At 43.1% G+C, this 23,814-nt stretch overlaps 1 protein-coding gene across 3 annotated transcripts in view; it reads right to left on the reverse strand.

The window, feature by feature from the left end:
- Positions 1-12,603: 12,603 nt before the first annotated feature.
- The window catches only part of MAPK6 (mitogen-activated protein kinase 6), a 31,527-nt gene continuing 20,316 nt past the window's right edge, over positions 12,604-23,814 (reverse strand). For 2 of the 3 annotated variants that reach the window (XM_009470152.2, XM_087743448.1), the window contains exons 2-6: positions 20,642-21,855; positions 19,737-19,881; positions 16,461-16,625; positions 15,616-15,817; positions 12,604-14,996 (exon numbers count right to left, since the gene is read on the reverse strand). In XM_009470152.2, coding sequence (XP_009468427.1) covers positions 13,892-14,996; positions 15,616-15,817; positions 16,461-16,625; positions 19,737-19,881; positions 20,642-21,196 — 2,172 coding nt within the window. In that variant the 5' untranslated portion in view covers positions 21,197-21,855 and the 3' untranslated portion in view covers positions 12,604-13,891. The remainder of the gene's footprint in view (positions 14,997-15,615; positions 15,818-16,460; positions 16,626-19,736; positions 19,882-20,641; positions 21,856-23,814) is intronic. The other variant, XM_087743449.1, reaches the window with a different exon arrangement.

Genomic DNA, 23,814 nt, shown 5'->3' on the forward strand with positions numbered 1-23,814 from the left:
GGAGAGGAGAGGAGAGGAGAGGAGAGGAGAGGAGAGGAGAGGAGAGGAGAGGAGAGAGGAGAGGAGAGGGACCTGCCATGGCAGCAGGCCTGCTCCGAAACACTGCATGGACACTGCCACGTTGTCAGCGTCCTGAGCAAAAGGTGATCTCTGGAGCTCATGCTGCTATGCCATTCTTCGCATAACTGTACCTTACATAGACACCTCCTACTTAAGCTCCCAAAAGCCTCCCATGTACTTATGACAGCCATTAATTTAAATATAAAAAGCTGCTGCACCCCAGCTACATTGCTGCATCTGAAGGTACAGCTGAGGCTCGAGCACAGCCCCCACCACGGGGCTGCTAAGGTGGTCTCAGTGCTGGGAGGCATAAAACACTCTGTGACCACTTTGTTGGTCTATTTTTTTGGTTTGCTTTTTTGCTTTTTATCTGTCCATGACTTTTTATCAGGGGTCAGAAGCACTTGTACTGCAGAAGACTATTGATTTCCAGAAGGAAGGCAACTGATGAATCGCTGCAGGTCCAGCTCTAGAAGATGCCCAAGTGCTGCTCTACCCAGCATTCTCCACGTGCCTGCAGGGAGTGACTCCCCCAGCAGAAGTGAGGGCAGCGGAGGCAAAGATGAATGGCTCATTTCCCCTGTAATACACCACAGAAACAGGCTTTTATGAAAAACAGAGTACAGAGCAAGATGGAAAGGGCGACAGTCATTTTCGAAGGTCACACATATCATTTCTTTATGGCAAGTTTGCCTTCTGTGACTGACAAAAGCAGGACGGATCAAGTGTCTTCCAACAGACCTGGATTAAAAATGAAGTCATGTTACTTGGAGGACTGACAGTCCCACCAGAAATAATAGAGGCTGCTGACAGTTCTGGCTTCACAATAAAAAGCATCTTCCCACGTTGTCAAAAGAGCTTCTCCGGTATGGGCATAAATAAGGCATTATTTGAATGGAAATGTTAATGGCAAAGAGATATAAATCATATTGGTCTGTTGTAAAAATACACTGTAGCTGAAAAATGCGTTCTTGTTTCTCGTATATATGAAAATATGTGTGTGTGTATAAACAAGATATGCGTAGCTATTCATATCTCTATATATTTATGTATAATTCTATGCATGTGTTGTACACATGTCGGTAGCTAAAAATACTTAGTAATCAGTCCTTCCCCTAAGAGCAAATGGTTGGTGTGATGCACTGAAGGCTGTTGTGCAAGATCTGACTAAGTATCTTCCCCTTACCTAAAGGTTGTAACGTAGCAACCATTGTTTTCTGCTCAGAGGACACTATTTCCAAGCTAATTGTTGCTAGCCTTATTAGTGGCCACTGTCACGGCTCCTGATGCACTATGGGCCAGGCAAGAAGCACAGCGGCTTTGATCAACCACAATCTTGATGAAGCTGGGCCATGGAGAAGAGGCATCGCAAATGAGGGCTCACCCTTTGATGGCACGCTCTGTGGTGAAGGAGATATTTAGCTTAAGAGCCTGAAGTGTTCAGACAGCCTCACTGTGACGGCAAGCTGCTCCTGGCTGCTGATGGGGCTTGCGGCCACGGCTCAGGAGGAGCCCACAGCCTGAGGCCATGCTGCAAACCCTGAGCTAGAGGCTTTTACTGTGTCGTATGTATACATGAATGTATACATATACACATACACACACATGTATATGCACACACATCCACGCATGCACATCAGGATGAAGGAGGATTCCAGCTTTCAATGTTCAAAACAACTAACTTTGCCTAAAAGAACGAAGCAGTTGACCCCAAGGGACAGTATCTGCAGCTGCTGAGTCTGGATGATCACCACTACCATGACACTGCTGCTAGAAACTGGGGGTGTCCCCACTGCCCCGGGGGGCCAACACGAATGGGAACACCATGGGAGTATCCTGCAATTGCTGCTGCGAGTGAATCCCCTGGCAGGGAGAAGGAAGGGACTTCAACAGGAGAAGGACCAACCCAAGCACACCTGCTCCAGCAAGCACTGTCCCCGGAGGGGCACTGGCTGGCGGGTTGGGGACAGGACAGGGACTGGCCTGTGACCGCAGACGCCAGCGCAGTCCCGAGCCCATGCCCTGGCAGGCCGGCACCCAAACCGGGCACTGCCGGCACCGCGTACGCTTCCCCGCTGCCGGGCTTGCGGCTGATGGAGGTGTCGGGTGCAATGCCAATATAGGGTTATATAAATCTAAAAACATTTTATATAAGCCTATTTTATCTGCAAATCATTTATATTTAGAACACCTATTTCTACTGGAAACACTAAAACCATATTACATAAGAGCTTGTTTAAATCCTTTGGCTTAAGGTTTGGGCAGGGGGAGGGGTTGGTTCAGGCATGGTGCATTCAGGCTGTGTTTTATAACCAGAGCCTCAACAGACAGCCGAAAGCTGGTCTTGAAATCCTTTTTACTTTCACTCCACACTGTCCTGACAATAGCAGAATACTTTGCTGGAGGGAAATTTTTTTCTCCCTCGGTGCTGCCTTCATGTTTGGAAATTTTCATTTGTAATGCTCTGGATGTGTTGCCAACATAGCAGAGACAGCAGCTCAGCACTGCCCGGCCAGCCTCCTAAAGTGCAGGCCGTTACCAGGCGGGAACACTACTGACATCACCCGAGTGACTGCGGCGTCATTCTCAGAAATTAAAAAAAGGCATTAACTGGAACTGACTATTTAGCAACATAAAATTGCTTTGGGAATTCGTGCAATAATATTTTCTAATGAGTTAATTATTCCCCAAGGCCTCCCCTGAGGGGAAGGCAGGAAAGATGATGATGATGGCCATGAAATACATGTACAACTGCACCGGAGGCAGTTGATCCACTTCGGATGCACAGCCACGTGACTGCAGAAGTCAGCCCTAGGGCAGCTCGCGCTGCTCTGCCACGGCTGTGAAAAGGTTTGTTTCCCGTCGTGTGCCAGAACAAACTGCTTTACTACAGGGCTGGGATAAGACTGCACCACACTGTGTTGTCGGGCCACAGATGCACATGGGGTCTGTAGGTTACAGCTTCATCACGGCAGTGCAACACGGCTCTCGGGGAAAGGCAGTCTGTGCCCGCACAGGCAGAGGTGCTGGGGTGGCCATCACCCGCAACGCGTGGTGGGCTCCAGCACTGCTGTGGCAAAAAAGCCCTTAAGCAGGGGTTGGATGCCAGGCCCACCTCGGTTTCCCTGTGTGGGAAACTAGAAACAGAGAAGTGGAAGATCCCACCTCGCAGTGATGATGCCATCCCTGAGACCTCTCTGTCGGCCCAAGTCGTGAATGCTACCATGGTAAACAGCACAACTTCAGCAATAACAGGCTTAACTGATCTTCCCTCCCTTCCACTCGGTCTGGACCAAACCTTATGTCTCTTTTTTCCCCCTCCACATCATTGTCTCTGAAAGCCAGGTCAGGAGTCACTCCTCAGCCCAGGGGAAGGGCGGGAGCAGCAGCTGTGTGCAGCAGAGCCCTGGGCAGAGGCACAGAAATGCCACAAGGAAAACAGAGAGCAGTTTTTGTAAACACCACCGTGATAGTACCAAGCCTCTCGGTTGGGGCAGCCAGCTGTGCACCCTGGGTTCGCGCTCCCCGACACGCCTCTTTGACTTCAGCTGGGCAAGGGAACCCTGCGAACCCTGACGGTGGGAGCCTGGGGGCGGAGGGGCCGGTGGGATTTCCTGCAGGCTCCTGGGGGATGCTGAGCAGCTCTGAGAGCCCGGGCAGAGACGTGGTCACCGCTGCACCCTCCGGCATCACCCCCACGGCTGGGCACAGCATGCACCGGGGGCACCGGGGGCACCGTGCACCCCGAGGTCAGGCGCTGCCCCAGCCTCACAGCATGTGTCCCAGTGAGCCCCGCTCCTTTGCCACTGCAAAGACCAGCCAGCGAACCCCAGCACAGCCCAGCATCCTCACTCGCCTTTCCAAGACGGCACGGCCAGAGTGCTGTCTCCAGGTGGGATGTGCTACCTCTGCCAAATGACACCGCTCCCCGGCACCAGCACAATTTGCTCTCTGAAAGGAGCAGTGCTGAGCTCTCCCAATGTTTTCTCATCTGGACGCTACCTTTAATCACCATCATCGCTCCAATTCTTCCTGCAACTGCTCCATATTCAGATGACATGGTTCATTAGTTTCTATAAATGGCCAGGACATTGCATAGATTTCGGGGACAAAGTAAGAGCTAAAGCTGTAAATTACTTTTTTCACTTACCTTAAGGTTTCTTGCAAGGTGACTCCAGCATCTGGTGGAGCCCAGTTTGTCCCACCCCAGCCAGAACCCTACGCCGGCAGGGCAAGGCTTAACTGCTCCATCTTCCATTTTCCCTGCTGTAAACTGGAAAAGACAACACACAAATTTCTTAGGGGTGCAGGAGGAAAGTAATTAACATCTGAGCATGCTGCAAAGCCTTCTGAGACTTTCTTTTCCTCACCAGGAAGCAAAGGTGGCTTAAACTGTTTGAAAACCATCTCATTCCCAAATTTCTGCAAGCTCAGCTGGGCAGGCGATGTGGCTGGGGAGGTGCGTGGCAGTGAGATGGCAATGGGGTGCCCTGACACCCGGAGGCAACATGCCCTGCTGGCAAATTACCCAAGGGCATGAGCAGTGGGGTCTCCAACTTGGTTTTTATGGCAGCTTCATGAGTATTTTAAGGAGAAGGTGGGGAAGGACCAAGGTGGTCTGCCACCGACCTGCTGCCGCTCTGGCCTGTGCTGGAGAGCTGGTGCTTTCCCAGCTTTGGGTTGCCTGAGTCCTCCTGGCTGCTGGGCCACCACGGTCCCAGGGGATGGGGGCCTGGTGCCAGGCGGCTGCCCTGCCTGCCTGCCCAGCTCCCCACCGCTGCACATCGCCACTCAAATAGCTTTAGCAAATTCTTCTCATACTTCACTTGAGCCAGATGCTGTAAATTGGATTAAAAAGTGGTGCCTGGAGAGATTTCTAGAGCCGAATATTTAAAACTAACATGAATTTGAACTGTTTTCTGGGCTGCCATGGGGGTGCCCCCATTTCCCCCCCTGGTGTGCTGGGGGGTCCCCAGCTCCAGCTCCATGGGTTTGAAGACAGCTCTCATGTGACACTGCCTGCAGATGCCAAAATTCATGTCAAACCCTGCAACAGTGAAGAAGTTCAGCTTAAAAATATATCTTCTCTTTTCTGCTTGGTAAAAAATTGTACTGGGGCTGGTCGTTAAAGGAGCTGGGCATCCCTCTGCTCTGGGGAACTGCCTGAGCTCCTGGGGCAGGCAGGCCGCTAACTCCAGGTAATTATTTCACTTTAAGCAGTCCATCACCTTCTATTATTTCTCTCCTGTCATAAAAGTCAAGTGATGTAATGAACATCTGTGATGTTCATGGATGAGCATAGCATTTTGACTATTTTATGGACCTGGAGAGCAAATCTGTCTCATTGAGCATGGAAGAGGAGAAACCAAGGCTATAGGAAATACTAGTCACGCTGGCATCCTAAGGACCCCAATCATCTGCAATGCTGATGAGAAAAGTAACTTGCATATACACCAGGGAAAGCCAGTGGAGCCCAGCTTCACCGCTGCGGGACCTGCAGGGTGCTGGGCAGAACCCGGGGGAGTCCGCCATTTCCTGAGCTTTCCTTCCTCTGCTGAAAGGTCAGAGACCAGACTGATGCCTAGCTAGCTGTAACACCCAACTGGGAGAAGACCAGATGACCAAGAAGAATTGCTCTGGGATAACCACAGCTCAGCTGATTACAACCGATGACAGTTCTCACCCAAGGACTGTTTTGCATCCAGCTCATTCTGCATTGCATTGACAAAAACTGGTGACTTGCAGTATACAGAGCAGATTAAATTTTACCATGGACAGTATATAAGTGGACAGCAGTTGGGACTCATCGAAAATAGTAATGTTTCTTTTACCTTAAAGAATAAGCCAGTTTGGTTTAGCCTCAGAGATTTTAGTATGCATTTTCTAATGGCTCAATGAACTCATGAACTACAGGGTTAAGGCTGAGTTCATGCTTGCTTCTGAGCATGGTCTACACGTGCTGGAGACTAGGACTTTGCAATGTAAAGCCTTCTTGTGAGACCACCACATTCTCCCAGGCTGAAACCAGCCTCTGGCACCCAAACTCTCTCCGCTCGCAAAGGAGCAGAAACACCTCAGCGATGGGTGTGCGAGGGATTCGATGAGTTGCCCGAGCACCAGCCAGCAGCCCATCGCCAGCTGCAGCAAAAACCTCTGATGGTTCACAAACCGGCTACTGGTGATGGGAACCAGCTCCCCCGCCTGCAGGGACCCGCCACCCCTGCCGTAAATCCACGCCGATAACTGCTGCTGTCAGCCCCTGAAAGGAAGAGTCAGTTAGCAAGAGAAAAACACTCTTTGGTTTTTATTTTGTTTCAGGCTGGAAGGAAGCCATGGATCACAGCTCGGAGAGCAGGCTGCGATCAGCTGGGAGAAATACAGCTCCCTAGTGACAGCCGAGCTGTGAAATAGAGCTTTGTTTCGCTGCTTGGCAGTGCCTGTGAGGTCATATCAGTTAAATAAATATGATGCCAGTCTGATGTGTTGTAAGGAATGGTTTATGACCTTCATCCAATGAAAAAGAGAGCAGGCAGGTGTTGAGAGAAGGTGAGTGAACACATTTGTGTAAATAGCCATGATCAGTCATGTTTTGGGGAACACAAGAAGCCAGCCTGCTGCCAGCAGAGCTGCGCTGCTTCTGCCTCGGGTGTTTGGTGTGGGCCTACAAACATGTGAGAACTGGGTGTTTTCCCCCAAACAGCCCCGGTATGAGAGCCTCCCTGCTCCCGGCAGCCCTCTGCAGCCAGCCAGCCAGCCCTCCGCAGACAGCCCTGCAGCCCTGCTCCGTTACCAGCTTTCCAACATCCTGTTTTCACCAGGGTTATTTTAATCTCCCTGTTTCCCATCATATTTTTCCTCCTGCCCATGCCAACACAGACTGTAATTCCTGGCAGGCAGGGTGGAAATCTCCTCCCTGGGCTGTGCCAGTGTTTTGGAGGATGAGCTGGACTCTCCCATGGTCATGCCCCAGCTCCTCTCCACTGCCGGCACTGGTACCTGCCGCTGGCCCCAAATGCCCACCATGGCCAACCGCTCGCTTCACATCAAGTCATTTCGAGTTCACTCAGCCACTAAATTGATCAAGCAACTCTGTGCTTCCATATTTTCCTCCATGATGGCTGAAGAACTAAAAAACCTGCTTCACTGCTGACATAATTATGCTTTTATCAGGACAAGAGAAATGATGCAAGGTGCTGATGAACTATCCAAGAGCCATACAGGTATGGACAGCCAGATTCTTTCATGTTCTTCCTAGCTAGCAGTGAATTTTTGGCAGCTGTGAACCATGAGCTGCTCGGTGGCTGTCCAGCTTGCCACAGCTTCACTTGGGCCTTCAGGGTTTGCTTTACTCTTGGATCTCCTCTGCCCTGGATGATGAATCTCCTCGCTCCGTACAGGTCCCTATGCCAGTCACGGTGAGGTTTTGTACCTTGTCTCGCTGGAAATCAATGCTGTACTCTAGGCGATGCAGTTAGCAAGGTCGATACAGAAATATGGCTGTAAGTGCCAGCAGTAGTCACAGGCCATTCCCGTCTGCTCTGCACTCCAATAGCTGTATAAACTGGCACCTTGCTCCTTCACAGGGCTAGATGTGATGTAAAATGGAGAGACTCAAACAGTTGAGGGTCTCTCTGCATAAAGCAAGTAGAAAGAAAATAAAGAATCATGGGAGATCAGTGAAATATCCTATATAAGGGTCCAAAAGATAATTTAGTATATAGAAGTAACTTAATCTCCAGTACGTGTCAACATCAAATTTGCTAAGAGACTCTGTAGCATCAGCACAAAAAATCTGAGGCAGACATAACACAAAATAAAACCCAAACCCATCTGCTTTCTTAATCATGGCCTTTAAAAATGTCTCTGCTAGTTATCCAGCTATTTTAAGAGCTGTACTGTTTAAAGCTATATCCAACAAACACAGAAGTCACAATAAATCTGTCATTCAGTTATTCAGGTCTATGGCTTTAAATGATTAAAAACGATAAAATTCAAGGAAGACATTAAATGGAAATGTTGTCTCTCTACAGGCTCTAGCACTGAAGATTTAAGCTCTAATCCAGTCTGAATGGCATCCCCAAGAATGAGAATGAGAAAATGTCCATTTACTGCCAGAGTCCGGGTTTGGAGCATCCATAGCTGAAGCCTGGGCCGCAAACTAAAAGTGTGTCTAAGGATCAACCACTTTGTAAAGCAGAAACTCTACCCTGCCAACACTTGCAGTGTGGAGACACCTTCTTGGGAAGATGTTGTGGAGATGATGACACAGAAAAATGACTAGATTTCTCCTTACCTTGCACCAGCCACAGTGGGATTAGTGCGGCAAAGAAGCCTCCATGCTGCGTAGCACCGGAGCCTTGGGGTATGGCTTGAGGAACATGGCAAAATTCAGATTTAAAGGAAAGCCTGTATTTTATTAGGCCTCACATCTGTTCTGAGAGTGGCCAGTAATCTTTAACCAAGCAGGCAGGAGATCACCCACAGGCCTTGGACTGTACCCAGCCATGAATGATTGCTAGAAGAATATAAGCCTAAACAAGAAGTTACAAGAAATTTGGAAAAATAAAAAATGTAAGTGAAGGCACAAGTAATGTGGAACTATACCAAATTAGGACAGAGAGTCTTCTACCAATTAGGAAACGTACTCCAATACTGAAAAAAAAAACCCAACGAACCACCAACCACCAATTTAGTGATGACTCCCTACGCTAGGGGGGTCGAGTATATTATCAGTAAGGGTAGATTAACCCAAGCCCCCACTAACACAGAAGGAGAAGTCCGTCCCCATGTCCCTTTCTGTACAGCCGTGCTCTTACTCAGCGGCCCTCCATCCCAGGGGACAGCAAGGGACCCCCCGTCCCCGTGGCAGCGCAGGATGCACTAGCCAGAGCGGGAGCCCTGCCACGCTGCCCGCAGTCCTGCGGGTAGTCACAGCCCAGCACCTTTATTTTATCAACAAGGGAACCAAAGCTGGGGAGGGTGAGCGGGTTGTGAAAGGCAATGGTATCGCTGGCTCTGAAGCCAGGCAAGTCATGAGTTCCCTGTCCTGCACCCAACTGCAAAAAGCACACTTTCGTATTTCACACCACACATAACAGCCAGGCTGGGTGACATAAAGGTTAAAAGTAATTTTCGCTGCTGTAGACCAGCCCATAGATTACAAGAGGAATTTTATTATCACAGTTCACTATAGAAGGGCTGCTTTGCAGTCAGGGCGCGACAGACAGATCCCAGAGAAAAGCCAATGACGTTATGTGACGGCTGCTGCCAGCTATTGACACAGCTATTTGCAGAGCGCGGCCGTACCTGGCTATCACCACGTCCACACCAGCTACCACAGCAGAGCTCCCTCCGCTTGTGGCCTGGTGCATGCAAATCACCTTATCAGCGATGCTAATTCTCAGCCGAAAGAAGTCATTGAACTTTTCAACAGTCAGTATTTTAAGGAGTTCTCAAATAGCACTCGGAGTAAGCAGATAACCATTTTAAATATAGAGACACTGGAATGGAAGCCCAAGAGTGCTGGGTGCCAGCGGTGATCTGGATTATTTGCTTGTTACTAAATACCCCGCGGCATTACTTCCCAGGTTGTTCAGCTCAAGTCTGACGCAAACAGTGGCAGAACCACAAACAAGAATTTGCAGGGTTTTGTAAGCACTGAAATAATTCAAGGAATAAGGAACGAATTGGTTCAGGGCTGCTGTTGCTCAGGATTGCATCGTTGGAAGAACAAGGACAGTTTGTTTAATTATGTGTAAAACCTAACTGAAGGCTTGACAAGCACTTCCAAATCTCAGCAACAGAAAAGCAACATGAGTATAAACAACGGGAAGATGACCTGTGAGAGCAGATTTAGTTCCAAGTATGCTTTTCCCCTCTGTCAATCCCCACAAATAATCTGCACCACAGCGTGTCACTGAATTCCTCAGGACCCTAACTACAATTCTCTGCGTTTTGTAGCATGCACACCTGTAGAATAGGGGGTGGGAAGTCCACATGTAGAAAAACTTGCTACCTCTGACTATTGCAGAATTTAGAAGGGAACAGAAAAAAATAGCAAAAATAGCTCCAGAGCAACATTAGTTGCATATGGAAGAAAAACTCTCCAGGAGGAACCCTCCCCCTGTAAAAAAGGCACTAAAAACCTGTCTGTAAACTAACGCCTCCAGGCAATAAGCCAGACCAAAGCGAGAGTTTAGCAAGACGTACCAGGCACACTTCTAAGAACTTCTATACTACAGAAAGAGCAATAGCAAGGTGACAGGAAAACAAAGTAAATCAAGGCATACAAATTTAGCTGTAGGCAGCGGGCTCATTGCCGCAGATACAGGCTACCTTGCCGACCAGGGGCAGAGAAGATGCAGCAGAAGGGGCTGCCCAGCTGCCCCAGTTCCCAGCTGGTTTGCAGAACCTGATGTCCAGCCTACAGCCCCAGTAGACCAGTTGTGCTCAATGCAAAGACTAGCTAAGACAAGCTACTCATGCTGTAACCATACCACTAACAGCAGCGTGGGCCAAGTCTTATATAAATAGCTGGGATTATATATAGCAACTCTTATTTATTTAAAATTAAATACAATTGTGAGAAAGTTAACTGGCCATGACCGAGAACTCCTGATCAGAACAAACTGTTCAGCATTGTGCCGGTCTGCAATTATTAGATCTTACGTGATGACGGCACATGTAACATGCTCTGTCCTGGTCTGTTCGGTACGGCTGAACATCACCTCTTCCACCTGAAGTTCTTGTTAGACATACTTTAAAATGCTGCCTTTTAAGCAAAGACCACATAGAGAAGAAAAGGTAATTTTAAAATATGTTTAACATCCTCATTTCTTATTTGCTTTTTTGTTAAATAAGGGTGTTCCATTTTACTTGGCAAGCACCTTGGCATGAAACAGTGGTCCCTTTATCTGGCTCATAATTTAAAGTCTCTTCCATAATTTGTTTTTAAAGACAATTCAGTTGCTAGGTCACAGCCAAACGGCTATGTAACTGTCCCATTTTTTTCTTGCAGGGATGGACATGGCTGATGAGCGTGAGACAGAAACCACCCTCCACCTGCTGGGAACACCCCGTGAAGCCCTGTACTTGCTGCAGACTGCTCTCCCAACGCAGGACGCCTGCGGTTTGCTAAGGGAGAACCCAACTCCACACTCACGAGTACCTTCACTTTCTGGCAGTAGATTCCACTTTGCATTGTCCTTAGGAAGCATTTTTACTTTCTTTAATTGTCTTCACATAAGGAATTACTTCTACTTAATAAGCCAGACTGCCTAGCTGTACCCTCCAACGATCTGTGGATGGAGCCCATTATGAGAGCAGGGTTTTCACCCCAGCAGCCCGCAGTGCCTGTACAGCATCGCTCCCCCAGCGCCAGCAGAAGTCAAAGGCAGTGAAGTACCACACTGGATTTAGGCTCAGCACTTGACTCTCCTCATCCTTTTTGAGTGTAAATGTTCCCTTTCTACCATTACAGACTTCTTAAGTATTGTTGTGTTTGACTGATGTTCTTAAAGAAAAAAAAAAAAAAAGACTTCATTTGCACAAGATGTTTTGAAGCTGAATTTTGTTTCCAGTTTCTAAGCACTTCCCACCCATTGCTTTCACCCAGTCTTGGAAAAAAAACCCTACCACACCACTTCAAAACAGTCCTTCGCCTAGGAGAGGGCAACCAGTCATTTCCTCCTCCCTACAGCCCCATATATAGAAACTGATGTGGCTACATAAACACCCACATACCATGCGCGAGGACATACAGTGTCCCATCTCCCCAAGTGACCATCTTCTGCCACGTTGGAGGGGCAGCTCCTCGTTTTAAGCGAGTTGCAGCTGTGCCACCTGCCAGAAGAGCAGGGATGGAAAAATTTGGAGGAACTAAGACACTGCCATGGAAAAAGTTATAGAACCTTGCCAAAAGATGTAGCTTTATTGTATGGCTAATTAGCTCCCTCAGGAACAGTTCTGACGGGAGGAACTGGAAGAGAAATACTGTTCTTAGGGCTCGCTACAACAGAGACGCGATCCGCACATTTTGAAACATCCCATGGGAGTTACCTGGTCCTGCTCATGAAATCTTGTGAAAGTGCTCCAGCCAGGCTCTCGGCTGAGGGACCTGCACGATGAGCTTCACTCCAGGCTGCCAGCGACATGAAGGCGCTCACACGCACTTGCAGCAGCTTTTCCACTTTAACACTATTCTGTCTAAAAAGTTGGTAAAACAGTAATGCGCACTTACACTCTGGAAGTAAATTGTAACAACCATTTTTGATGGAAAATGACACTACCGTACACTTACGCTTTCATAGCCGTACCGTTACACAAGATTTTCTTAAATACAGGCCATAGGCCCTGGGGCAGAAGCGTACCTCTGCGGCCTCCTGCCAGGGCGCTGCATCCCCAGCAAGACAATTATTTCTCCTGCTTCCTTGAGCACCTTGTACTAAGGCGCACAGGCAAGCAGGCCTGCCCTCACAATACAGCCAGCTGCATCGCAGCAGCACCTCTTTATCTTTCATTGTACAAAGCATCAAAAAACAACAGTCATTTTTGCTGGCCATGTTTTTATTAGTTTTCCGTTTTAAACAGGGGAGCCAATGATACATCCAGTATTTAAAAAAATCAGAAGGTAAAACAAATTTTCAGAAGACCGAGATGCTACATGCTATATTTAACCTAATTTTATTCATGCTTGCTTTTGAGGGGGGTTGGGAGTGGGACAGGAATCATTCAGTAAAAACATACAGTAAAAACAAAATGTCTCACCATATAGAACTTTAACCTACAGTAATGTTGTACCTTAATTATTTCCATGCACACAACTAACATTACAAAATTTTTAAAAAATGAACACAATTAAGACTTCTAGGAGCATTTGATAATAAAGCAATTCCTAATTTCTTTTGTAGAGATCAAGCACCTCCAATTACAAATTCCTATACACAGTGAGTGCTTTACTTGAAATGAAAACTAAAAAATAAAAATAAAAAATGTATTGGATAGCCTCAGAATAAGCCGATGTTAATATATATCCAGCTATGTAGGCAATAAAACCATAGTGCTAAACAAAAACTCTTATCTGAAAAGTAACTCAAAAATTAAGTTGACTTTCTATAATTACAGAAATATACTTATTTGCTAAAATAAATAAAAGTGCTGCATATTAACACTTCACTATAAAGAATGCATACCAGAACATTTATAAATATTGAATGATTTTCAATAAGAATAGCTACTACAATAATGCTGGCTAAATAGAAGTGCATAATGAGAAGCACTATGGGTGGTTAATGTTTTGCCACATACTGCTGTTACCTTGAGGTAGATAACACATGCGTACCAAATTCTGCATTCATTTCAGTTGCTGCTGGTATCATGTGTCTAAGAAATGTGTACAGTATGAAAAACTCTAAGATACGCATGAATGAAAAAAATGTTTTGGGAAAAATAGATATTTTCATGCAATTATGTACAGTCTCACTGTGTAAATTTCAAGGCAAGGTTCTTTTTCTGCAAAACATGGACACTGTTTTACTGAGAGAATGTGTTTTTTTTTTTTTTTCTCGGTTTAGTGCATTTTTTGTTACCTCCTGCATTTTGCATTATTTTGCTCTATTCTTTAATTTTGTGTGCAAACGACATGCCAGTTTAAAAACAAAGTAACTCATGTATAGAAAGTAATTCTGGATTGTAAAAACAATGGTAAACAGAAAACTAATGAAATCCATACCAAAATTACACCATCTTGATTCAAGTAAAAAAATTACTTACACTAGTAATAAAAAAAGACAAACACACCTCATGAATATAAAAGAAATGTCTGCTGAGTGTTTTAATTTAGATGTTTCAGAATGCTGCTGTACGTTTTGTGGGGAATTTGGGGAGACGATTTCATAGCAGAAGGTGTTAACGTGGCCTGTATTGATTTCAGTGGTGAACCAACAGGGCTGTGAAACTGAGGAATACCTATAGCCTCAAGCTGCTTGTTGAAGAGGAGTTCTCCACTGTTACTGAGAAAGCTCTCTTCTCTTTCCTTCTCCCCAAGCTTCCCCTCTTCTACTGGCTCAGGTTCTAGCATTTCAGCATCTTCTTTCTTACTAAAAAATTTGTCCAAATAACTGGTGTAAGTATTTTCTTTTTCAACTTGCTCATCTTTCCTTACTTCGCAACAAAACTGGTCTATGAGGAAGCACTCCTCCCCACTACTTACAAACTGACTGTCCCAAGAAGTTTGGTACAGAGCTTCTAACTGTGCCAGATTCGCCATTCCTTTCTCCTGCTTCTCTCTGCTTACTGACTTTGATATTAATCCTTTCAACTCTATTTGAGACACTGAGCTATTCAAGTCATTTAATTTATCAACATCAGTAGACTCATGTTGTAAACTAAGCTGAATGGTTTCCGCTATAAATGAATCAAAGTCAAATCCTTGATTCTTCTCCCTTTCTTTTTCTTTTTCAACAAGCTGCTGTGATGCTTCCTCAAGTGCTATCTGAGCTTTCACCAACCCATTCTTTTCACATTTAGACTTGCCTTTCTTATCAGACTTTTCTTTGCTCTGTTCCTTCCAGTTCGAAAGATCTATAATAAGCTTGGGCTCATAGTAATGGTTAACTTCACTGTCTCGCCAAACTAAATTATCTAGGTATGAAGATGACCTCATTTTGTAATTACAAGTGTGACTACATTCCAGATCACAATACTTGTTTTCATGGTGATCCGAATACTGCCAGCAAGGCTCAGTAGAGAAGTGGGTGTCAAAGGCAGGATCCTCCAGATACTTTTCACGATCTCCGTCCAAATATTTGCGAGGATCTACTTGCACTTCTTCCTCATCAGTAACATCAGAAAGAGCCCTTGGATCACGCTGAACTTCATCAGCTTCATAGTTATTATGAATAGGCCAGTCATGGTCTGAAAACTGACTTTCATGGTATCTGTAAAACAATTTCCTAAGTGTTAGCAGCAAAAAACCAGTTTTCTAGCTCCCAAGACAGAGACAGTTAAGTTTAGAAATTCCCTTACACAATAATGACAATTCAACACAGATAAAGTTTTTCCTCAATCCAATCGGGTACCTCTTCCAGGTTTTTAATTTAGTCTGGCATAAAGTAATCCTCATATGCACATCCGAAAGATTTAAATCCAAATTATGTACAACAGCTCACTCCATTTACAGAACTCTTCCTTAAAGTGTGTTTAACTGACTTTAAATGACTACTGTAAATCTCTCTACTATTATGAGCTAAGCATTGGACAAGACAATCATACTTAAACTCTCTTCATTAAAGTTTATTTTTTAGAGAAACATTTTGGGGAAAAAAAGTAATGGAGAGATTAACTTTAGATTCTAGAGTCCTGAGTGCATCAGCATATCCAAGTCAGTCTAGTGAATTATAAACCCAATGACAATGCACTGCCTATAAGGGAAAAGTTTATTCTCGGGTCAACTTAAGAAAAAACAAACAGAAAAGGAAATGATGCCCATGAAGCAACATTATGTCAAGCACACAACCATTCAGTTATGTTACATGCCACAGTAAGTGATAAATTTACCTTTCCCAATTATAAATATGGCTGTGACTTTCATCCATCAGCAGAATATCATCAACCTCATCTTCAATGTGAAAAGGATGACTTGAAATAGGCTCATCCGTTGGAAAGGAATAAATGCTCATGTAAGGATGGGACAAAGCTTCTTCTGCTGTCAATCGATCCATGGGACTAAATGTCAAAATTTGCTCCAGAAAGTCCAGCGCTGCAGAGAAAAAGTTATCATTAAATAGGCAACAAATGACATTTCAGACATCTAGAATTTAAGATTAAGGCACAGCACTTTGCTCTAGAGGTGTGCATTTCCTTAGAAGTAGCCACCTATGAAGTATCAGCTACTGATACTATACTGCCAAATATGCATTCTGTAGCCACAGGAAAGCTAGAGGAGTAGAGGTTAAATCTAAGATCAACAATAATTTAACTTAAAGCAGGAAAAAATGCTTCAGGCTGGATCAGTATCCACCAACGGCTATCAGGAAACATCGCTGTCAGTTTAGTTTGGGGACTTTCTTTTAAAAAAGATTTGAAAGACAGTTGTTTTATACTGACTCTGCTGCAATGTTCCCTTTTATTTAGAAGGCCAGTGTCTCAAAATAGAGCAATTCCATCAGTCTTCCCATGCAAACAGATCGAGCAGAGATTTACAATTCTACTCCAAAGATGACCAAGTAGCTATCATGTAAGCAAATTTTTTTTTTAATACAGCAGAAGACAATCCTTCCTCAGAGAACGCACTGATTCTTCTAACTGAAACTTACTTCTAACAATCACACTCATGCACTGTAAAGTTGCTCACTATTTTAGGATTTTGAAATACAGGAAGTGTTTTTTTCTGAATTACTTACCTTCAGGACTGATGCCTGGAAGCAACTGAGTTAAAGGTTTGTGTGGCTCAGTCATATCATTTCTAATGTAAACTGGAATTACATTGAGAAGCTCCTGACGGTCCTCCTCATGTACAACAGGAATTGATTCTAGAATCAACTGCATCTGTTCAAGTTCATGCGCACCTAAGCACCAAGAGAAAACAAGAGCTGCCATTTCAACTTCAAACAATTCTGATCCCTGTATGTGAAAGGCATGTCAAAATTTTGTGCTCTGAGCAGCTATTTTCAGTAGAAGACTATTATCTCCTACAGCAGAGGAAAGGCTGAAGTTCTAAATTTGAATGATAATAACTCTGAAGAGCTCTCAAAAATGCTGTAGTGTATGAAGAATTATAGAGCTGCTACACAGAGATAAAGTGACCTAACTTTAAGCTTTTGCAAGGATGTTTTCACCATGGATGAGGTACTCTACAGCAACACTATCTTTTTGTTACATACTATATATTGCAATCTTCCCCTTTCAACTGATCCACCTAATGAATTCAATATTTGACGTCACTTTGAATTATATGTCCCTTATTAATAAAAACAGTGGTGGTTTAGCTCAGCAAGAGATCTTACAGGCCACAACCATTTGTATTAATATTCTACCCTGAAACCCTGTATTACTGTCAGGTGCAAGACAAAAATCACCTGCCAGTTAAGCAGTGTAATGTTGGGGGGGGGGGGGGGGGGAAGTACTGTATTATAATTGAAGTTATAGTACACTTTTAGCACTATCTGAAGTTTCCTTGGGTAAAGAACTATAAGGGCCTATACAGCAGGCCTATTTTGAATAATGAATGGCACCTATATTCAGTACCAGTGTTAAAGCTGGAGTACCCAGAAATACAGCTTGGCTACCTCAATTTATTGTTCAGCTCCAAGAAGCACGTGGCGCCCTAGAGATTCAACTAGCAGATGAAAGTATATAGGATTATTTGCATGCCAGTGTTTCACCAAGCAGCTCTGGGCAATCATCAGCAATACTGATGCATGTGACATTAAATACAAAAATAAGTGGGGCCAGAAAGAGATTGTACCATCTCAAAAATCTATGCGTTATCAGTTTGCTTCAGCAGTTTGCACTAGACATCCTACCACACATCTGCTAGATGACTTAAAGAAAAGCTGAGGCAAAGTCACTATAGAAAATCTGACGGAGACCTACATTCCCCAACTGAATCGGCCCTGCCTCATGTTAACTTATTTGCTGGACTGAAAAAGCTGTTAATATAATCAATCAGATGTTACACTGTCTGTAATTTGCTGGAAAACAGATTCTACTGTATCATTATTTCATGTCCTATCCATCCTAAAATTAATCAACTTTCTTTCCACTGTAAATGAAATGAGCATTTTAAAATATTTATTTAGAATAAGAAAGAATTACAGAAGTTGTTTGGAACAGCTACTGACTTCCTCTGCCTCAACTTCCCTTCCCTCCCTCATCCCAGGTATTCTGCAATTTTAATCTGCATTCTTCCTTCCCGTTCCAGTCAGCTTTCCAGACAGCAGTATTCCTAAGGGATGGTTCAGAAGTAGACAGGATGTTGCAAATTAACCAAATCAAGCACTCCAAACAACTTTGCAAAAGAATTTTATTCAGAGTCTCAGGACAGGCTAACTGCCATATCTCCAACCGTTTTCCCTTTCCAAATGCATGACGTTAAGCAGTCCAGTCTTTAGATCAGAAAGCCATGGCAATGCCAAATTATCAGAGGGACACATCCACATCTAGAAATATTTTTCTAGGTATCTACACAACGCAATTAGGGCCTATAAACTTTAAGATTTTTTTTTTTTTTAAACTCAGTCTTAGTAACCAAAATCCTAACTCACTACACAGACATTAGATCAATAAAAAAAAAAAAAAAACAACTTTCAGCAAATACCAATGCTACTCAAAAAAAAAGCCAAAATGCTAGCAGTTGCAATCAATCTATGCTGAAATCCACAGACTTCTCCCACTATTCACTATTTTCCAGTAGAAGTGCTTGATGCAATGGAAACCTAATAAATCTCTTATCAGCCAAGTGTTTAATACACTGGGGACATTATTCCAGTAGTTAGTAATTCAAAGAGTTAGAAACTCACTGCAAGTTAAGAAAAGCCTCTTCACATATTAATGGCTGATTTCTATAAAATAATGATTTCAAGGTGACAGTACTCCATTAATAGTACTTAATGGGAAAAAGCTCTCAATTTCATTACCTTGACGTACAAAGCTAAGAATTACCGCAGCGGTGTGCTTTTAGTCCGTATGTATCTAAAGGAATGTGAACTTTAAAACACAAGCTCAGTTCTTAGAGGTTTTATCCATATTACCCCAGTAATTTAGACCAATAGGAACAAATTCAAGAGTGAGCTTGAATGAGAGAGCTGCTGCTGAGGCCCCACAGTGCACATAAAATAAGCATTTCAGTGGTTTACTCTAGACTAGCTCATCTGCTCCCATGGACTGAATGCCTGTCAGCAGGTTGAGCACACTGGGTGATCTCCTACAGTGCAAACGGCAGTTTCATTTTATCTAAAAGCGTGCACTGAGCTAAATCAGCAATGTAGTACAGGATGACCATCGAGAGATTTGCTTTAAAAATTTGCTCCCGATCCTAACTAAAGCACTAATGTAGATGCACCCAATGAGACCAGAGCATTGCTTCCTATCTTACCAGAAACATTTGGAGGTGACACATTTCCTTTACATCTTAAGAGTCCTTCCTATAGCACTGAAACAAAGGTCGGGTCAAAACAGTCCGTAGATGACAAAAAAATGGGAATGAGGAAAAAAGGGCTACTCTTTCATAATTTAAAATACAAAGTAGTGAGAAGTGATTAGGTTGACTACATTAAAAAAAAAAAATCTTTATGAGTATCATACTCAGGGCATTCATAATCCTCAAATACTCCCTGGATACATAAATTCACTAAAATACATGCATTTAGAACGCTTCTTAGGCATCCAACACATTTAGCTTAACCTAATTACAGACAGATTTACCATATATATGAGTGCTAATTTAAATTGTGATATTTATCTAAATACACACCAGTATGAATAACAAAAATTGAAACGTCTTCTGCTTTACCAATACATCAATTTACAGTTTGCTTTTATAATTGCATGATAATATAGCATATCCTGATAGTCAATGACTATTGATATTAGCCATGAGAATCAACCTTTCTTTAGGAAGATAATTAAGCAGTACCACTTCTTTTAGGAATATACACGCGCATTTTTATTCCACCCACCTGCAAAGAGGGTTTTCCCAGTCAGCATTTCAGCAAAGATGCAACCTGCAGCCCACATATCAATGGCTTTAGTGTAGTTGTTAGGAGAAAGCAAAAGACGGGGCGATCTGTACCATTTAGTAACCAATCCTTCAGAAAGATGGCCCTAGTGAAATTAATTGGGGAAAAAAAAAAAAGAAGAAAAAAGCTTACTTAGATTTTTTTAAGAGGTATGGTTTTTTAATTACTTGTTTCTTATTTTTTAATGCACTACTACAAGATTCTTTGGTCTCAAGGTCCTAGGGATAGTACCATGTGCCCCCTACTAAGCCTTTCTACCTTTTAAAATGGAACAGCAATATCTATATGGTTGCTGTTCACTCAAAGAAGTATGACACTATTTATTAGTCAAATTAGAAGTATGACACATTTATTAGTCAAATGAGGTACTGCAGCAAAACTTTCTTATTCCCAGACACCAAATAAACGCAGAAATAATAATGAGCTCTCTTGTGAAACATCATCTAAACCAGGAAGAAAGTATCTTTAAATCAATCCCAGGAAGTAGCCACACTTGCACACTACGAATGCACCACTTACACACTTACCTAAGGATTCTATAGCTATGCCTCTAAATATTCCTCTTAAATCTCACTGTTAAAAATCTGCTTTTCTGAACACATTTAGTAAAAAAAAAAAAGTTTTATTTTATGTATGCAGTAGTCCTGTCTGAGACAAAACATGTCATCCAGAGATCCGTTTTACTCTGCAAGCATTCCAGTTCTACTCTATGATCCCTAACATGGTATCCCACCTGCTAATGAGGCCTTCCACAGACTATCTACCTCAGCAAAAGGGAGAATGACTCTTTTTTAAGAAGGCACAGTTGTCAGTGTATCACTTAGATATTCCCACACTTCACATACCTTGTGGGAATAATGAGGATCCATGATTCGTGCAAGACCAAAGTCGCCAATCTTCAGCACCAAGTCTTCAGTATTAATGAAAAGATTAGCTGGTTTGAGATCTCTATGCAGAACATTTGCAGAGTGAATATACTTGAGCCCACGTAGCAGCTGGTACATGAAAAGTCTGGCATGATCTTCCAGTAAAGGGCCTTGCTCTAGCAGATTAGCCAGATCTGTCTCCATGTATTCCTGGACAATGTAAACACAGTTCAATTCTGTAAGGGAGCCCACATCATCTGTTAGCTGGCTTCCACTAGGACCAAGAATTTCAAATACTTTGACAATGTTATCGTGGTCAAGTCTTCTAATAATTTTGATCTCACGTAGAGCATGTTTAACACTCTGGGGATCTGTAAGGACAATTTTCTTGACAGCCACTCTTTTGTCACAGTCATTATCGACAGCAGAAAAAACTAAGCCATTTCCACCACAGCCCAGTGGTTTTAAGTCCATATACCGAGAGCCCAGATCAAAACCATGAATGTTCATGAGACTTTCAAATTTTTCTGCCATTTTTAAATTCTTTACGTTTCTTTTTCCTCAAACTACTAAGCTTCTGTAAACACGCGGAGACACTTCCACTGGTAGCTGAAGGAAAGGTCTTACAGAAAGGGAGAAGAAACACTTGGCTTTGACTGCAAGATGGTTTCTTGACACTCTCATTTCATTATGAGCCAGCCAGGCCTGTTGTGTCCCCTTGAATTTAGAGCCCGTAAGCTCTAGAACTCAAACCGAGCATAAGATAGAAAGATTGCAGCATTCATAGTTCAAGAAAGGTGCAGCATTTCTGCAGACATTAAAGAAAATACTCACAAGAAACTCAAACGGAATGAAATGACATACTATGCACTCAGCTCTACTGTGCTAAACTGGTTAACATTTAACAAAAATGTGAATAAATATGCACATAATAGGCTTCTATTAACATCCTCCTCCTCACAGTGCAGATACATTCAGTGTTGGACTGGTCCTGAGCAGCGTCATTCTATGGTGCTGGTAAGCACTATTTTTTTTTTTCCTTCTTCCTCCTTTTTCTCTCCTTTGTTTACAGTCTAGTTAAACGGGAAACTGGCAGCTCTTGATTTACAAAAGATGCCTTCTGTTAATGATCAGGTGGCTCCAGCTCACCACAATCACAATCAAAGCTACCATCCATTTTACTCCGCGGCAACCTGAAAAGGAGAGAAAAATATACATCAGTATTGCAGCACATACAGAAGTCTTCCTTCTCCCCCAACTCCTTAAGTTGTCCTAAATATACAAGTTGTTTAGTGTCCAGTTACAAAATAAGAAACCATCACAAAAACTAAACTAACTAGAAATTACATATACGTTTCATACTTGTGGAGGAAAACTGACAATAATCAGCAACCACCATTTCTAAACATATATTGTGAAATTTTTAGATATAATCTATTGAAAATATAAGGCACACAATGAAAAATCCTACTGAATCTTAATAAAGAAGGGAATACTACAGAACATTTAGTAATTCTCCAATACAGCTGTTAAGAGACAAGTCAGAAACAATACTATCCTGCACCTCAGTCACTAAATTTTGGAATAATTCTTTCCGCTAAACTTCTACTGAAAGACAAAATCAGGGTTTTAACTATTTCACCACAATAAGAGATAACTGGGTACCATTCATGCAAAAAGGGTAAGGTTTGTGCACTCCCAGTATTCACCAACTTTCCAGAATATACAGCACACATCCAATGCCACTTATAAAGCTTAAATCCTTCTGATTTTGGATAAAGTTTACTAACATCTCAAATCATAATTTTGCCTCTATAGATTCATTGTTACAGGAATCACAGGGGTAATTCCTACATATTAGACAAATATTGTTACTTTTTATCAACCACTTCTACACTATCCAACCTAGATTACAGAGAAAAAACTAACAGTGAGTACATTTTACACAGTAACTGATACATTCTATAGGTTTCCCCTAACATATGGGCATTTTCAGACATCATTTATTTTTTAATAGTCTAATGAATGCAACTACTATTTATGAAAACAAAAGTGGTAGTTTTCTCAGTAAGTTTCTCTGTCTGCAGCAGCAGAATGCAGTCATAAAGACCATATGTTGCATTTTTGCACAACATCCTCATTTCTTTCAAAAGCTCAAAGATACCACAAAGAGAAGAGTCAAAAAGAGTACCTTACACGGTGTGGTAAGGTTTGGGCAATTCCATTACAAGTCACTTGTATGTTCTTCCCCAACAACTATAGGTCACATCAAACCACTAAATGTCTTCTCTTCCATCTTAGATTAACACATTTCATCTCTTCACCCAGCTCTCTAAACAAACCACCCCAACACTTCAGAATTAATTGTATGAGTGTTCTCCCTTAAAACTGTGCTAGCACTTCAGCGGGACAACCGGGACCAAGCAAAACAAGTCTCCCCACTCCTAACAGGGCAGCAAGAGCAGCTGACACGTTATTAACATATTCTAAATAATGGCCTCAATTCACTAAAGTAATCAGAATTGCATGCAGGAAAAAAAAAAAAAAAATTAAAGAAAGGCACACTGGCAAACAGAAACAAGACTGTTTCAACACACTGAAATATTATCAAGCCTGACTGCCACCAAGACACACGGCCCCAGCGCCCTGGCTCCCTCGCTCCTGCCACATACCACCTGCCTCCAGGTATTTGTACAGCCACGTGACAAACAGCACAGGAGGAGGAAACACATGCTATCCTCTGCTGGGTTTTTCTTTTTAAATAAAGATCACCAAATGTAGTGCTTCTAAACTGAAGAGCACTGAGCTGCTCTCCACTGATGTGGTATAGTACCCTGCCAGAAGGGTGATCTTCAGAGCTGTCTTTACGCAGCACGTAACTATTGCCTTGGGATTCCTTTCTTCACATACTGCCAAGAGTCCTAATTTTAGACAGTGTTTTACAAGGGTTATTGTTACCTCATTATGTTTGTACTGAGGTTATACTGTTACTTTTCCCAAAACTATCTTGAATTTATATCTGTATTAAGACATCAGCATGAGGACCCTCCTTATAATACCCGTGAATTCACTTAAAGAACAAATATAAAATTTATCCTAGAGTTAATTAGGATAGCATCAGTGACTATCCAACTCTTTGCTCACAGTTATAA

Source organism: Nipponia nippon, unplaced genomic scaffold, assembly GCF_047370975.1.
Source record: "Nipponia nippon isolate SJK-2023a ecotype South Korea unplaced genomic scaffold, ASM4737097v1 scaffold_9, whole genome shotgun sequence".
Lineage (NCBI taxonomy): Eukaryota > Metazoa > Chordata > Aves > Pelecaniformes > Threskiornithidae > Nipponia > Nipponia nippon.